The following is a 15,842-nucleotide window of genomic DNA, read 5'->3' on the forward strand; positions in this document are numbered from 1 at the left end:
CATAAAGAATGAAATCTTACCATTTGCAACAATATGGATGGACTTAGAGAACATTATATCAAGTGAAATAAGTCAGACAGAGAAAGATAAATACCTTATGATCTCACTTATATGTGGAAGCTAAAGAAAAGAATAAATGAGCAAACTAATCAGAAATAGTCTCAGAGACATAGAAGAAAAACAGGGTTGTTAAATGAGGGGGGGAGAAAGGGGAAGGTGAGGGGATTAGAAAGCACAGTCAGTAACCACAAGATTGCCACGGGGATACGAAAGTCAATTTGGGGAATGTAATGAATAATGTAAAGATTTTGTAGGGTATGCAATGGACATTTGTCTCATTAGGGAGACCACCTCAGAGATGATGTAGATGCCTGATCACTGCCCTGTACACCTGAAGCTGAAGCTGAACAATAATGAATGTCAACTATAATTACATATATATATGTATACGTGTGTATCTATGTATACATATGTATGTATGTATGTATGTATATATATATATATATATATATATATATATATGGTTACAAGAACTGGAGTACAGAATTAGGAATAGAGACAGTGGCAATGTAATGGCTGTATGTGATGTCAGAGGGGTAGTAGATGGGGAGAGGGGGGTTGACACAGTGTGAGGGACATGAATGATAAATGTCTAACTATTACATTGTTTTGTACACCTGAAACTAATTTTTTTTAAAAAATCCGAAAACAAAAAAAAGACCGGGTTATAAGACCGGGTCTTATATTAATTTTTGCTCCAAAAGACGCATTAGAGCTGATTGTCGGCTAGGTCTTATTTTCAGGGAAACACGGTATATTCTTAATAATTGTGCACTTCTCTTTACATACATGATATCTCACTAAAAATAAATTTACTTACTCAGGAAAAAAAAAAGTTTATTTGAGCCAAACTGACAACAATTGCAGGAAGCAAAATCTCAACGGATTGAGAAAATGCTCCAGAAAATGGCCATTTTGCAACTTATTTTATACATTAGAATCACAGGAGGAGGGCCTTGGTTAGAGCTCCATCCATGCTCCTAACTCCGAAGGCTGCAGGTTCGATTCCCACATGGGCCAGTGGGCTCTCAACCACAAGGGTGCCAGTTCAACTCCTCGGCTCCCCCCCCCCCAAGGGATGGTGGGCAGCGTCCCCTCCTGTTCTCCTGTTCCCCTTCCCCAATAAAATCTTAATAAAAAAAGAATCACAGGAGGAAGGTTACATGAAATCCATGGTAGAAAGCAAAGCGGATAAATCCCTGGGATTGGATAAAAAGCAAAATGGAGAGACACACACTTCTTTTACGTTGGTGGCTACAGGATAGTTAATCGCATTTTACAGCAGGTAGAGGTGGTATTTGGGGAACAAGATAACAATGAGGGATTTTGTAGTTTCCTGCTCTGGTGTGTGGTGCCCCCTGGGGGGTCCGGAAAGAGGGATTACTGTGACATCTCAAAGGGTATGTTATCTTAGATGCAAAAAGACAAAAGACAGGCTACTTAAGGTAAAGATTGACTTTGTCAAGGAAGCTCCAGGCCAAGGGTGTGACTTGCCCCCCATGGCACACCTTAGTTAGGAATTTTTAGGGTCACACCACCCTATGTGGTTATTTTCAGCCTCCTGAACTTGTCAGGTTTAACATGTGGTCCCTTTTCCGTCCACAGTATGGTGTCATTTACCCACCAAAAGATGCATCAAAAAACTGCATGACAGGAGGCACAGCACTCGGCCTGTGCAGCGGACAACCCGCTTTGCTAACATGTGCCGCGGTATGGAGCACGTAGTGTGGGCTATGTAGACAGCGGCAACTGAGAGATCCTTAGGGATCGCCTCTGGAAGGAGAAGCTGACGCTTAGACAAGGGCAGACAACGTACACGATATGGTACCTGAAAAGGCAGGTGCAAATAGATACGCTGAATGAGAACCACCTGGCGGCCCTCAAAACATCGTGTTACACCAGCAACCAAGGTTAACAAGAAACTGTCACTAATCTCGTTAACAAAACCATCCGAGTCTCTGAGGACGCCCCTACACTTACTCAGGGAAGACTGGAAAACGCACCCCGCTACCACCAACAGGGATCAGCGCGGAGCCTCAACCCGCAGCGGCGCTAGCTCTCGCGAGAGCATCCCCGGCCTCTCCCAGGAGCAGCGCCGCGGGAGCGCGAACTCTCGCGAGCGCGGATACAAACCGGAAGCCTAGCGCCGGGTAATTGGGTAAACATGGCGCGGCCCGGTCCGTCCTGGAGCCGCCTGGACCGAGAGCAGGAGCGCGACGTGCGCGAGCTCGTGCATCATGTGGCCGGCCTCCGGGACGAGGCGGACCCCAACTTCCAGCTGTCCCTGCACTTCGCCTGGTCCAACTTCAGGTACGAGGCGCGGCGCCCGCGCGGGGCCAGGAACGGGGCGGAACTTCTAATACAGTTTCTCATGCAATTCATTTTTCAAGATTTAGCTTAGAGATACAGAAGTCAGAGCTCTTATTTGTGTTTGTGGAAATTGTAAGTTAGACGATACTGTTATCATCATTACCTGCAACGGGACTAATACTAAAAGAATGTTAGTAATATTCTGTTTATTTTCAGTAGAAATCTTGAATAGTAAACAGTTTTTCAAAATTTGTAATCTTGATTATCAGCCTTAATGATCATACAAAAAGAGCCTACTTGGTTTACAGTGGGAATAATAGACAATGAGTCTAAAAGCTCACCAAACTTCTGAAATAATAATTCTTAAATGTAACAAGTGTACGCATAATAATGTCCGAGTAGATCATAAAAGGCAGAAATTTAAATGCTGTCTCCCAAACAATTTTTCTATTTTCTATGTGATGTGGAATAGGAGTTGTTAACATGAGGGCCTGAAAGTAGAATTCAGGTGTTATAAATTAGGACCCAAAAAAAAAATTACACTAACCAAAAAGTAGCATTTCTTTCAATTATGAATGAAAGTAACAAGCAATATTAGCTTACCTGTGAGTGTGTCACCAGTGAATCACATGTTTCACATCATGTCATAGTTATTGCAGGTATTTCTCAATATCGTTTACTGTTACTTTAATAGAATTTATGGATCCACTGCTAAACCTTGTTACTTAATGCTTTAATAAACAACTTCTAACTTACTGTATCACCAACTTCTAAAAATACTTCACAATGTATTTCGGTATACTTGGTTTCCTTTGTATTTCATTTTACTATTTAAAAAACATTGTTCTGAGAATGGGACCCCAAACTTCACTGGACTTCATTATGGCATATAAAGATTAGGAACCCTGATATAGACTTCGGCACAGGGCAGTATAGGGAGACAGAGGATCCAGAGGACAGCTCAGGGTGACCGGTGTCCTGCTGGAAGGGTGCTTGAGTACTCTCTGTGGAGCAGTGGTGGCTGGCCTGGATGGTGGAGGTGTTGTGGGGGCAAAGGGGCACTACTGAGTAGAGGGTACCTGTGGGGGATGGAGAGCAATGATACTTGTCTACTTAGCTTTATGACAGGGTTGAAGTAAAAATTGCATTTTATCTTTTTAGATTTCATCGTTTCTTGGATGTCAACAGCCACAAAGTAGAAAAGACAATAGAAGGGTGAGTCAGTTTTATGTGCATGTATGTATGTATGTATTCAGAAATGTCTGTACTTTTACAGATCTTTTTATTAATACAACTTTATAACTATCATTTGATTTGTTTGATATATTTTAGAATTTATGAAAAATTCATCATTCATTCTGATCTCAGCAAAGCTGCTAGTTGGAAGAGATTAACTGAGGAATTTCTAAATGCATCACTTCCGAGCACAAAGGAAGTAAAGGTATGCATTGTGAGATCTCTGTTGTGTATTTTACCATTTCCAATCTGATTGTTGTCAAACTTGATTCTGTTAATAAATATTCCTTTTAGTATTGTCCCCTATCTAGAGCATAGTCCCCAGGAAACTGATTTAAGTATTGCCCAGTGTTCCTCAGACTTGAGATAAAAGGAAAAGCAAGCTCTTGTTTAATCATCTTCTTGGCCCCAACTTACTTTGAGAATTAAGATCAGAGACTGGCACAAATAACAGCACTGTCTGGCGATCTGAAATCTTTTAAATGGCTACGCAGCCAGGTAATAAGAACTACCTATGTCATGCTTTTAGAGGCCAGGTGCTGTTCTAAGCACTTTCGTATTCAGTTGTGTGTCCCCAAGACTACCCTTAGGCTCAAAGATTCACTACTAGAAGATTTCACAAAACTTAGAAAGCTGCTCTCCTCACTGGATGGTTCATTTACAGTGAAAGGTACAGATTTAAAATGAACACAGGGAAAGACGCATAGGGAAAGTTTACCACGTGTCTTCTATGCCTCTAGCATCATACTAGTTGGTGGGAATACAGAATAAATGAGACATGATATGACCAAGTAGTTATTTCATTATGATTATGGTAAACCATGAAAATGTGCGTAAGATGCTATAGAACATATATATAATAGGGAGAGCTCACCTGGTCTGTGGGCATCAGAGACTTCCCTTCCCTTCCTTCCTTGATTTTAATACATTTTACTATGCAGAGTTCATGACTTTTAGCACATTTGGGGTATTTTTATTTATTGCTAACTTTTTAAATGTGTGTTGTGTTTTTTTTTTAAAGAGAGGAAACTTCTTTTTGTTTTAAAATATTGGGGAATATTGGGGAACAGTCCAAGTCGTTGGACTTCAGTCTAGTTATGGAGGGCGCAGCTCACTGGTCCATGTGGGAATCGAACTGGCACCCCTGTTCAGCACTCACGCTTTAACTAATTGAGCCATCCTTCCACCTCTTAAATGTGATTTTAAACAAATAATTTAAGGGCCGGCCCAGTAGCTCAGGTGGTTGGAGCGCTGTGCTCCTAAGGCTGAGATCGCGGGTTCGATTCCCACATGGGCCCTTGAGCTGCTCCCTCTACAGCTAAGATTGTGAACAATGGCTCTTCCTGGAGCTGGGCTGCTGTGAGCAGGCGGAGGTCAGAGTGCGGCGGGCTGCTGTGTGCTGCTGCGGCCAGCCACTGGCGGGTGAGAGCTGCGTGAGCTGCCGACTGAAGACTGGTGACTGACCGCCTCAGCCGGTGGGGAGCGCAAGGCTCCTAGTACCAGCCTGGGCCAGGGAGCTGTGTCCTACACAACTAGACTAAGAAACAACGGCTTGAACCGGAGTGGGCAGGGGGAAGGCGGAAGAAGGGGAAAGAAGGGGAAAAAAAATTTCAAGTTTTAAAGAAACTGAAAAGTTGAGCAATAGTAAAAGGAACTCCTGGGTAACCTTTGCTCAGGTTCACTGATCAGTGTCCTTTAACCTGAAACAGTTCCTCAGCCTTTCTTCTTCTTGACCTTGGCAGTTTGAATTACCCAAAACAGTTACTGGTAGCTTGTCCCTCAGTGTAGGTTTGTCTGAGTATTCCTCATCCTGATTCAGGGAATGCGTTTTTGACAGGTTCCTGATGTATACACATTTGAACTATAAACATAGTTTAGAGATAAGGATTTATTTAGATATAATTCATGTTTTCTCAAACCAGGAAAAAAATGGGAGACGTAAATGTCATGACATTGTCTTTTCTTTACTCAAACTAGTTTAAAAAGCTCTTAGCAACCTTGGTGATTCATACTCTTCACTTTTTGTTTTAAAGACAGATGCGCATTATTCCATACTGTCGCTTCTTCTGTGTCTCTCTGATTCTCCTTCAAACCACAATTATGTGGAAACACCAAGAGAGAAAGAAGTGGGTATGTTATCAGATGCTTTACTGTATAGCAAATAAAAGAGAAATTGATTTTATTACTTAATTACTAGACATTGAGATTTTATAAAACATTGTAAAAATCTGTGAAACTGGAATATTTCTGTTGCATTGGATGCAATTACAATTGCAGATTTTCATTTAAAATATAAGCTCTGACTTTGTAAGCTAAACTACTTTCAGTTGTATAAAGAGAAAAGTTATTTTTGAAGATAAAGAAATTAAAATTAAAAATGTCAATTTGAGTGTTGCTATGTTTTTGAACTTTCATTTCCCAAGTGCATTTTGAGTTTTGTTTTTTTCCTATAGTTTGGGGTTTTTTTTGGTTTTTCTTTCTCCCCACATGATTTAGATAAAGCTGATGAGATTTTTCTGTTACATTTTAGAAAAGAAAGATGATTTTGATTGGGGAAGATACTTGATGGAAGGTGAAGAAATTGACCTTAGTCTGGATGTGGACACACCGGTCAGTGGCAGTAGTTTTGCTATTGAAAATAGAAATGCGTGCCAAGTGATGTAAATGGTTTTGATGGGTCCTCGCCCTGCAACAACTTAACTAAAACAGGAGCACTCCTCAGTTAACTAGTTTATTATGGATATAAATATAAATACGCTTCTACTGTTTTATGCTCTAAGGATAAGTTGTATTTCCTTTTTAAATCAGAGTTGGTCTGAAGACAGTGAAGGTGAGGATGATCAACAGCCCTTGAGCAGAGAGGACTCTGGGATCCAGGTGGATAGGACACCATTAGAGGAACAAGATCAAAACAGAAAGCTAGGGCCTCGTGTCCTCTGGAAAGGTACTGTGTATTCTTGGATGCTGGCACCTTTTCTAATCGAAGAGTTCTCTAGAAGGGAAGGCAAGTGCTGCAAATCAGTTCCATGTCCTTTAAGATGTTGGTAATAGTGCCTAAGGAGTGCGCTACAGGATTAATGTAGAAACGGGATTTAGAGAGCAATTTTGTTCTTTTAGAATTCTGAGAACTTTGTGAGTTCTAAATGTTTTACTTTATTTTTCTTGGAGAAGGATTAACTCTACTAAAATTGGTAACTAAGAATCTATATCAAGATCTGTATGATTTAATTTTAAATTTGGATGTCTGCTTTTTCAGTGTTTACTGAAGAACTATGAATTGGTAGAGTCGAGACAGAGCTGGAAGCAAACTTAGAGATTAGATCATCCAATCCTACTTCTTATCTGGTAGATAAGGAAATAAAGGCCTGATGACCGTGGTTTTCCCAGTTTTCCCAGGTCACAGAGCTGCGACACTAACCGCAGAAGCAGTGGTGTGTGACCAGGCCCTGTGCACGGTACTTGAACCTCGCCAAATGGACACAATGTAGTTAAAGCTGATTTCCGCATCCTAATGATTTTCCAGTTTTCTGTTTTCTTTCCATACTTTCTAATTCTTGCTTCAGACCTTCAGGGCAGAGTGTGGATTTGTCAGCTCGGACACATCATCGTCACTAGTTCCTGCAGAGCCTTTAGTCTAGTGGATTTCTTCTCTTCTCTTTGATCCTCCATTTCCCTGTCTCCCCAGCCCAGCTCCAGGCCCCTGTTCTCATGGAGTAGATATCTGTGTTCTCACACTGTGTGGCTTGGTGTGCTCTTTATAAATTACATCCTCGTGGGATGTTATGTGTAAGCTCTGCTCTGCTCCTCTTTCATTGAACTCTGTGTTGAATCTGTCCCTGTCACTCTGTGTACGCCTCTTCTGTCACACCTGTTAAGTCTTCTGTGCATGAGCACGGTATGTGCTCCATTTGTTTGAGTCTGCTTCAGTTTCTTCAATATCTAATAGTTTTCCGAGTACAGGTCTTTTACCGCCTAGGTTAAATTTACTCCTAAGATGTTACTCTTTTTGATGCAATTACACATGAGATTGTTTTCTTCATTTCTCTTTCTGATAGTTCGTTATTGATGTATAAAAATGCAACTGATTTCTGACTATTAATTTTGTATCCTGGTACTTTACTGAATTCATTTATCAGTTCTAATAGCTTTTTGGTGGAATCCTTAGGGTTCTCTGTATATAGTGTCATGTCATCTGCAAATAATGACAGTTTTACTTTTTCCTTTCCAGTTTGGATGTCTTTTATTTCTTTTTCTTGTCTGATTACTGTGGCTAGGACTTCCAATTTGGATGCGAATGTTGTTACGCTTGCTGTTGTCCCAGAGGCCCCTGAAACTGTCCTCATGTTGTTGGATTCTTTTTTCTTTTTGCTGTTGCAATTGGGTGTTTTCTGCTACCTTATCTTCCAAATCGCTGATTCAGTCCTCTGCTTCATCTAATCTACTGTTGATTCCCTCTAATGTATTCTTTATTTCAGTTATTATGTTCTTCATTTCTGACTGGTTCTTTTTTATATTTTCTATCTCCATTTTTATGTTTCCTATCTCTTTGTTAAAGTTCTCCCTGAGATCATTGAGCATCCTTATAACCAGTGTTTTTGTTTGTTTGTTTGTTTGTTTTAAGGAGGGCGCAGCTCACAGTGGCCCATGTGGGATCAAACCAGCAACCTTGGTGTTATCAGCACCACGTTCTAACCAACTGAGCTAACCGGCCACCACAATATAACCAGTGTTTTGAACTCTGCGTCTGGCAGATTGCTTGTCTCCATTTTGTTTAATTGTTTTTCTGGAGCTTTGTCCTGTTCTTCCATTTGGGACATGTTTCTTCATCTCCTCATTTTGGCTGTTTCTCTGTGTTTGTTTCTATGTATTATGTAGAGCTGTTATGTCGTCTGGTCTTGGTAGAATGGCCATACGTTGTAGGTGTCCTGTGGGGCCCAGTGGCGCAATTTCTCTGGTCACCTGAGTCGGGTGCTCCAGGAGTGTCCCTTGTGTGGGTTGTGTGTACCCTCCTGTTATAGTTGAGCCTTGATTGCTGTTGGCACATCAGTGAGAGGGATTGACCCTCAGGCTGACTGGTTGTGAGGGCTGACTGTGACCATGGCCAGCGAGTGAAGCAGCTGTTGTGCAGGGGCTGACCCCACGGAGCAGGAGTCGCTTTAGTGGTACTCCGGTGTGATCTGAGGCAGGTCACCAGATGTGTTGGTTCTGGGGCTTCTTGGAAGAGTCTGGTATAGGCCAAGGTCAGCTGCTGCCTGTGCCTGACCCAGGGCCACCTGCTAGGAGGTACGAAGTGATCTGTGGTTGGAGGCTGTGTGTGCTGGGCTTAGAAGCACCTAGGAGAGGCTAAGCTGTGAACCGAGGTCAGCTGCTGCTAGTGTCAGGCTTGGGGCTGCTTAGCATGAGGTACAGGGTGTGACAAGGCCAGATGCTACTTGTTTGGGGTTTGTGAACCTTTGAGAGGTTTTAGGAAAGTCCGCAGCGTGGGCCAAGACCAGCCGCTTATGAGGGACAGCTGCTGATAGAGGGTTGGGCTGGTGCGTGCGTTGGATGGGTGAGTGGTGTTAGCCAATCTGATGGGGACTCAGACTTGGAGCCTGCCTGTGTCTGCCAGCTGTGTGGGGAGAGCGCAAAAAGGACCGTTGGCTTCTTCCAGCACTTCCGCCTCACAGAGAGCTTCGGTCCAGCCCTTGCTCCGGAGCCAGACAATTCAGTTCCTCCCTGTGTGTCCCTGGAGCTTTTGAGCTGCTGTCCTTTTGCTGGAGCTTAAGCAAGTGTATATGAGCAAGTGAGTCCATGCACAGGCCCTTTAAATGGACTCCTGAGGCTGTGGCCAACCCTCTATCTTACCAGGACCGAATCCCTGCTGATTCTCCCAGTGAGAGTTTGTGGGGACTTCTCTCCCTGGCACTGGAACCTTGGGCTAGGAAGCCGCGTGTGGGGCTGGGGCCTCTTACCCCTCGGGGGGACCTCTGTAGACAACATACCCCTCGTGGTTTTGAGCTACCACATATGTGTGTGGGAACAGTCCGTTTTGCGTCTCTGTCCTCCTACATAGCTACTTCTTTATATCCACAGTTATAGGAATCTGTTCAGCTAGCCTGCAGGTGGTTCTCAAGGGTGGTTCTATAATTTAGTTGTAATTTTGATGTGGTCACAGTTGGTGGCCAGCACAGCGTTCATCTACTTTGCTATTTTGACTGGAACTTGGGTTTGCTTTTGTTAAATTTAGGATTTTTCATTTTTATTCTTCGATGAATTACTTTTCTTACCGTGTCTTTTTCTAGGTTTAGAAGCAAGGTTATATTAGCCTCATAAAGTGTTAGGCAGCTTTCCCTTTTTCTATGTTCTGGAACAACCTGTATAAGGTACCTAATCCTTCAAAGTTTAGTACCTGTCATGAGGGTGCTTGGGACCATGTTGGTTATCCTTTCTTTTTTTTTTTTCTTTTTTTTTTTTATTAAATTTATTGAGGTGACAATTGTTAGTAAAATTACATAGATTTCAGGTGTACAATTCTGTATTACATCATCTATAAATCCCATTGTGTGTTCACCACCCAGAGTCAGTTCTCCTTCCATCACCATATATTCGATCCCCCTTACCCTCTGTTGGTTATCCTTTCAATTTCTTTCATGATTAGTGATAATTATCAAAGATTATGTCAGCGTTATTAGTCAAATACATATGCTGTTTGTGTCGTTTTATTCATGGGATCATTTTAAAATTGAGTAATATTCTTTTACCTTCTAGTTAATGACATTTAATTAAAATTTGTATGGCTATCTCTGTACATAGGATTTTAAATAAGTGATTATACGTATAAATGTTGTCAGGTAGCTGTTACTTTCAAGAGCCTTTTTCTGTCGATTATTTAAATGGACTCATACATTCAGATATGGTGGCAAAGTCAGTCATTTTATTTTGTTAACTCTTGAAACTTAAACTTACTAAATTTCCTCTGGTAGATGAGCCAGATGCCCGAAGCTGGCTGGAGCAAAACGTGGTCCGTCAGTACTGGACAGTGCAGTCCTCGAGGTTTCCTCATAGTTTACATTTGCACTCCAATTTAGCAGCTGTCTGGTAAGGAGCTAAACTTTTCATTTAATGTATTAACAGAAGAAACTTTGGCTGGGGCCTGCCGGAGCTGAATCTCTGGTGGGCATCCAGTTTGGGTCTTGAACCTTGAAGATGCAGAAGGAAACCCCGTCTCTCCTTGTGTCCTCAGCGCTGACTGAGGAACCTTCCTCCATATTTCCGCCTGTATGGAGCAGCAGTTAGAGGCTGCATCGTACCGGACGGATGGGGCATCTGCCTCTGAGCCTCGAGCCTGAGTGGCTGCTGCTGGGCTGGCTCCCTATGGCTTCTCAGGGACCCTCGTGCTGCCCCCAGCGAAGGCTTCTGCTCTGCTAGAGTCCACAGGGAGGCCAGAGTGACTGACCTCCGTTGGGTGGAGGACAGAGCTATTGTAGTGGCTTCCGATTCAGGTGCTGTTGGATTGTGGGAACTGGATGAGAATGAGACACTCGTTGTCAGCAAGGCCTGCAAGTATGAGCATGGTGACAGTGCTACAGTCGGTGTCCTGAGCTCTGGCATACTAGCTGCCAAGGTTAGGGACCTTGCTCAGCAGATGGAACTGAGTTCATACCAGGCTCCCTCTAGGCACGTCACCTGCATTGCTGCCTCCCTACGAGGATTCTGTTCCTTTCCTGCAGTGAGGACAAGAGAATGGTACTGTGTGATGCCCGAGCCCACGCCAGCATCACTGAGGGGCTGCAGTGCCCCGGTTGCCTTCCTATCACTGGCTCAGCATCCTGAGCAGAGTGAGGTCTTCGTCTTTGATGATGAGAGCGGGGCTGTCCCTTGTAGACCAAGGGTGCGGGCTGGGCTGCTGTCCTGCTAACACTGTCCCTTTCTGGCCTGTCACTGAAGACCACTCCCTTGCTGGGCTGGACTCAGGCCTTTCCAAGGTGTGTAAGAGCCGAGCCCACATGAGAGATGCTGCTCGGTCCCCGCTCAGTCCTCTTTCCGCGGTGGGCGGAGACCATCCAGTCGTCCGCCACATTGTGCCCACAGAGCCTCTGCCAGCCCCTGGCCCTGGCAGTGCCATTGAGTGCATTGGCTTTAAGACAGAAAGCAAATCGCGCATGAGTAGCCTCTCCTGTTAGCCGTGCCCTCTCAGTTTGTGGGCGACACACGTGTGGACACACCAGATCTGTGTACTTCCAGGCATGTCTCGGCCTGGGGTTCTATCGTCACAGGGAAGGACAACGTTCTTGAAGATGGACGTGTATGTTTGTCTGAGTGTGTGTGTAGACACATAGCTTCTGATGATGGAGGGAGTTAAAAAGTCCATCCCATATCTTTTCCACCTCCACCCCCCCAAAAAAAAAGAGTTCACGAGGGTTTTACGCTTCCTGTGTAGATGTGCTATGTCTGAATGAGGCGTGGGATGTGGGCATTCCTGGGTTCTAGGGTGCAGTGCATACACCTCTCAGAGGTAGGAGCAGCTTGATGTTTTTTTTGCAGAGCTTAATCCCCCTTTACCACAAGCTATGTCCCCATTCACAGAGATCCAATCCAACTCCCCTTGAGGAAGAGGCAGGTCACTCCCTCCAGTTCTGCACATCTCCTTGCTGTTAAACTGAGACAGGTCCATTCTCTGGCTGAATGAGAAATTTGGCTGGTGCCCGCGTAATAAATAGACTTGTAGAGATACATGTCTGCCACTTTTCCTACCTGAAAGTGGCCTGGAGCCTGACCCTCCTGCCTTTGGTCCCCTTTCTTTGGGTGTAGGAAGTCTGAATGCTGCTTTTGTGGACTCTGAATATTTTAAATTGCAGCATCAGAAGGGCTGGTGAGATGAAAAGTTTAGGCTTTGTTGGCCTGTGTTTTGGGGGGAAAAAAAACAAAAAAACTTCAATGTTAATATTTGGTTTTGATTTGTGATTTACATCAAGTACTTCCCTGAAATTTAAACTTACTGTGTGTTTTTTTCACAATTCTAATTGAACAGTTTTTAATTATTTCATTGGTTTTTTTTTAAATGAAATTATTTAATTATAATATGTCTTGATTTTCAAAGTGACTGGATTGCTATAAGGCCACTTATTTGATTTTCATTTCAGTGCACTTATTACAAAAATACAGTTACTATTTTGACAAAAACAGTTCATAGTTTTAAACTATTGCCTAAATCAGCAATAGATACAATACTGTATTCCCCCGGAAATAAGACCTAGCTGGACCATCAGCTGTAATGTGTCTTTTGGAACAAAAATTAATATAAGACCCGGTCTTATCTTAATATAAGACTGGGTCTTATATAACAATAGCATAACATAACACTGGGTCTTATATTAATTTTTGCTCCAAAAGACACATTACAGCTGATGGTCCAGCTAGGTCTTACTTTCGGGGAAACATGGTAATTGGAATTGCTCTGAAAGTGCTTCTCCAAGAGTATTTCAATTGATTTGTGAAAATGATTGTGGGAGGGCATTTACAGCCTGTCTTGTGTTTATTTGCTTATTGATTACTGGTTAAGTTACCACTAAATTGCATACATTCTTTGAGACATGTAATTTTACTAAAGGAGAGACCTTTCCATTGATACTTGATATTTGCTATCTAACAGGGACCAACACCTGTATAGCAGTGACCCGCTATATGTTCCAGATGACAGAGTTTTTGTTACAGAGACACAGGTTATTCGGGAAACTCTATGGTAAGACTTATTAACCTAATTAATAGTCTAGAAGACTTTATTAGTGAGAAGCAGAATGTTGGTTTTTTAAAGGAAAGTGTTGAGGGTTTTTTCACATGCAAACTAGAAACAGGCCATTAAGTATGAACCCTGAACAGTTCCCAGTAGGTACCTGCGCTTGGACTGGGGGACTCAGGAAACCCAAACTTCAGATTCAAACATGGAGATTGTGAGATTTGGATATATTCTTTCTCATTTTGAGTAACTTAATATATGATTTATATATGATATATGATTTATTCTCCCCGTATAGTTTTAATGAGTTCAAAGCAAAGTTCCTAATTTGCTGCTTACTGCTCTTAATGGGCAGAGTGTATCAGTGAAAGTTACCTGGGCTCCATACCTGGAAACCAGGAATCTAAGAAATTAGACTGTTCGCACGGAAATGCGAGTGAGATCCGGAATGTGTAATACTCTTACTCCTGAGCTCCCAGGTTCTGCTCCTGCCAGAAAGCATAATACTGACGTTCTTAAGAATGGGAAGATGTGTTTGGACCGTCTCATGTGAAGAAATGCTTTGACAACAGGGACTGTTTGGAACCTCTTTCTAAGATAATATTGCAATGTCTTGAGTCTTAAGGGAATCAGATAAACAGATTGATGTGTTCTGTTTTCTAATGCTGTGTTGTTCTCTGCCCCGCCACCCCACCCCCAATTCTGAGTCTTTCATGAAAATTTCTTAGTTATTATTATTATAGTGAATATTTTGCTAGACTTAACGTACATTCTTCTTTTTTATTTCGTTTCAGGTTACTTTCAGGAGTAAAAAAGCTCTTTATATTTCAGTTGATAGATGGGAAGGTAACTGTGAGAAACAATATTATAGTAACTCATTTGACACATGTAAGTTATTTGTTTTTATTATAATTACAATGAAATAATAGGATTTATGTAAACCATGGTTATATAACTAGAACATTTTGCAGTATTAAAACTACCAAATGTATTAGAAGATCCAAAAGGCAAAATTAAGCTGTGTGTCTATATAGTACTTAGAGAATTGTTTAGTATTGTTTGTGATGTTCACATTTGTTTTTTTTGTTTTGTTTTTTTAATTTATTGGGGTGACAATTGTTAGTAAAATTACATAGATCTCAGGTGTACAATTCTGTATTACATCATCTATAAATCCCATTGTGTGTTCACTACCCAGAGTCAGTTCTCCTTCCATCACCATATATTTGATCTTCACATTTGGTTTTGATTTGTGTTTTCTTTTTTTCTTCTTTTTAAACTTTTATTTATTTTAAGTGTGTTTTTCCAGGACCCATTAGCTCCAAGTCAAGTAGTTGTTTCAATCTAGTTATAGAGGGCGCAGCTAACACTGGCCCATGTGGGGATCGAGCCGGTGACCCTGGTGTTACGAGCATCACGACCTAACCAATTGAGCCAACCGGCCACCCCTGCTTTGTGTCTTCTGCTTTTTCCCCCATTATTCTGTATTGGGAAAGCTGTATACTGTAATTCTTTTGCCTATAGTGCATTTATCTGATAAGTATTTTAAAAAATATATAAGCCACAATTCCATATTCTGTAGAAAGTAATGCTGACACTATCCTTTGAATCTAAAACTAAATACCTGTTTTATGTTCAAAACAGTCACAAAAGAAGTGTTTTACAGTGGAGGGGTATGACTGTGAGTGCTTACAGAGACTGACTAAACAATTGCAGTTTGCTTCTGTTGCAGAGCTGTTTACGGTCAGTGCTGGAACAGGTAGCGGCCTATGGCCAGGTCGTGTTCCAGCTCCAGGAGTTCATCGATGACGTCACGGGGCACAGCTGTGAAAACACATTGCCTGGAAATGGTTCCGTCCTTCACACGTTGCCTGAAGCTCCATTCAGAACATACCAGGCTTTCATGTGGGCCCTGTACAAATACTTTATTAGTTTCAAAGAGGAACTTACAGAAATTGAGAAGTGTATCATTAAGAACGGTATTTCAGTGTTCTTCCCTTTTACTCGTAGGACCCATAAGTCGTATTTTGAATGTCATTTAAGTTATTAATTGATAAAAGCTTTGAAAATTACATGGCAAGTAAGTAATTCTCATGAATACATTCTTTTTTTTATTTTAAATTTACAGTTTAAGCCATTCATATGTCTCAAAATCCAAACAGTACAGAAGGATTTACGTTAAAAATTTTTCCCCTTGCTCCAGTACTCCACGCGAGTACCCAGTTCCCCTCCCCAGACACAGCCAAATCATCAGTTACTTGTGCATCTTTCCAGAAATAATTTAGACGTACACAATCAATGTGTGTTCCTATCTGCTTACCTAGAAGTCTTATCTATCTGCTCTCTCCAAATTGTTTTTTAATTTATATTTTGAGGTTTATTATCTCAGGTATATCAAGAGCCTCCTTGTTCTTTTTTTTACAAATTGAGCATTGTACAGATGGATCATAGACCAGTCCCCTTTTGGTGGACATTTAGGATGTTTCTGATCTTTGGCTCTTGCCAGTAGTGCTGCAGT

At 41.9% G+C, this 15,842-nt stretch overlaps 1 protein-coding gene and 1 pseudogene across 7 annotated transcripts in view; both read left to right on the top strand.

Moving 5' to 3' along the window:
• Positions 1-2,185: 2,185 nt before the first annotated feature.
• Positions 2,186-15,842, top strand: part of TUBGCP5 (tubulin gamma complex component 5) — a 31,993-nt gene continuing 18,336 nt past the window's right edge. For 5 of the 7 annotated variants that reach the window (XR_012491051.2, XR_012491052.2, XM_019753217.3 and 2 more), the window contains exons 1-10: positions 2,187-2,370; positions 3,532-3,585; positions 3,703-3,811; positions 5,640-5,736; positions 6,137-6,216; positions 6,415-6,550; positions 10,572-10,686; positions 13,241-13,330; positions 14,119-14,212; positions 15,057-15,303. Coding sequence is in view for 4 of the 7 variants with exons in the window: in XM_019753217.3 (XP_019608776.2) it covers positions 2,225-2,370; positions 3,532-3,585; positions 3,703-3,811; positions 5,640-5,736; positions 6,137-6,216; positions 6,415-6,550; positions 10,572-10,686; positions 13,241-13,330; positions 14,119-14,212; positions 15,057-15,303 (1,168 nt within the window). In the remaining 3 variants the exon portion in view is untranslated. Of the gene's footprint in view, positions 2,371-3,531; positions 3,586-3,702; positions 3,812-5,639; positions 5,737-6,136; positions 6,217-6,414; positions 6,551-10,571; positions 10,687-13,240; positions 13,331-14,118; positions 14,213-15,056; positions 15,304-15,842 lie in introns of all 7 variants that reach the window. The other 2 variants (XR_012491053.2, XM_019753218.3) reach the window with 1 other exon arrangement.
• Positions 10,693-11,908, top strand: LOC109459048 (methylosome protein WDR77 pseudogene; annotated as a pseudogene).

The sequence above is a fragment of the Rhinolophus sinicus genome, chromosome 13, assembly GCF_057876585.1.
Source record: "Rhinolophus sinicus isolate RSI-liver-muscle chromosome 13, RSI-T2T, whole genome shotgun sequence".
Classification (NCBI taxonomy): domain Eukaryota; kingdom Metazoa; phylum Chordata; class Mammalia; order Chiroptera; family Rhinolophidae; genus Rhinolophus; species Rhinolophus sinicus.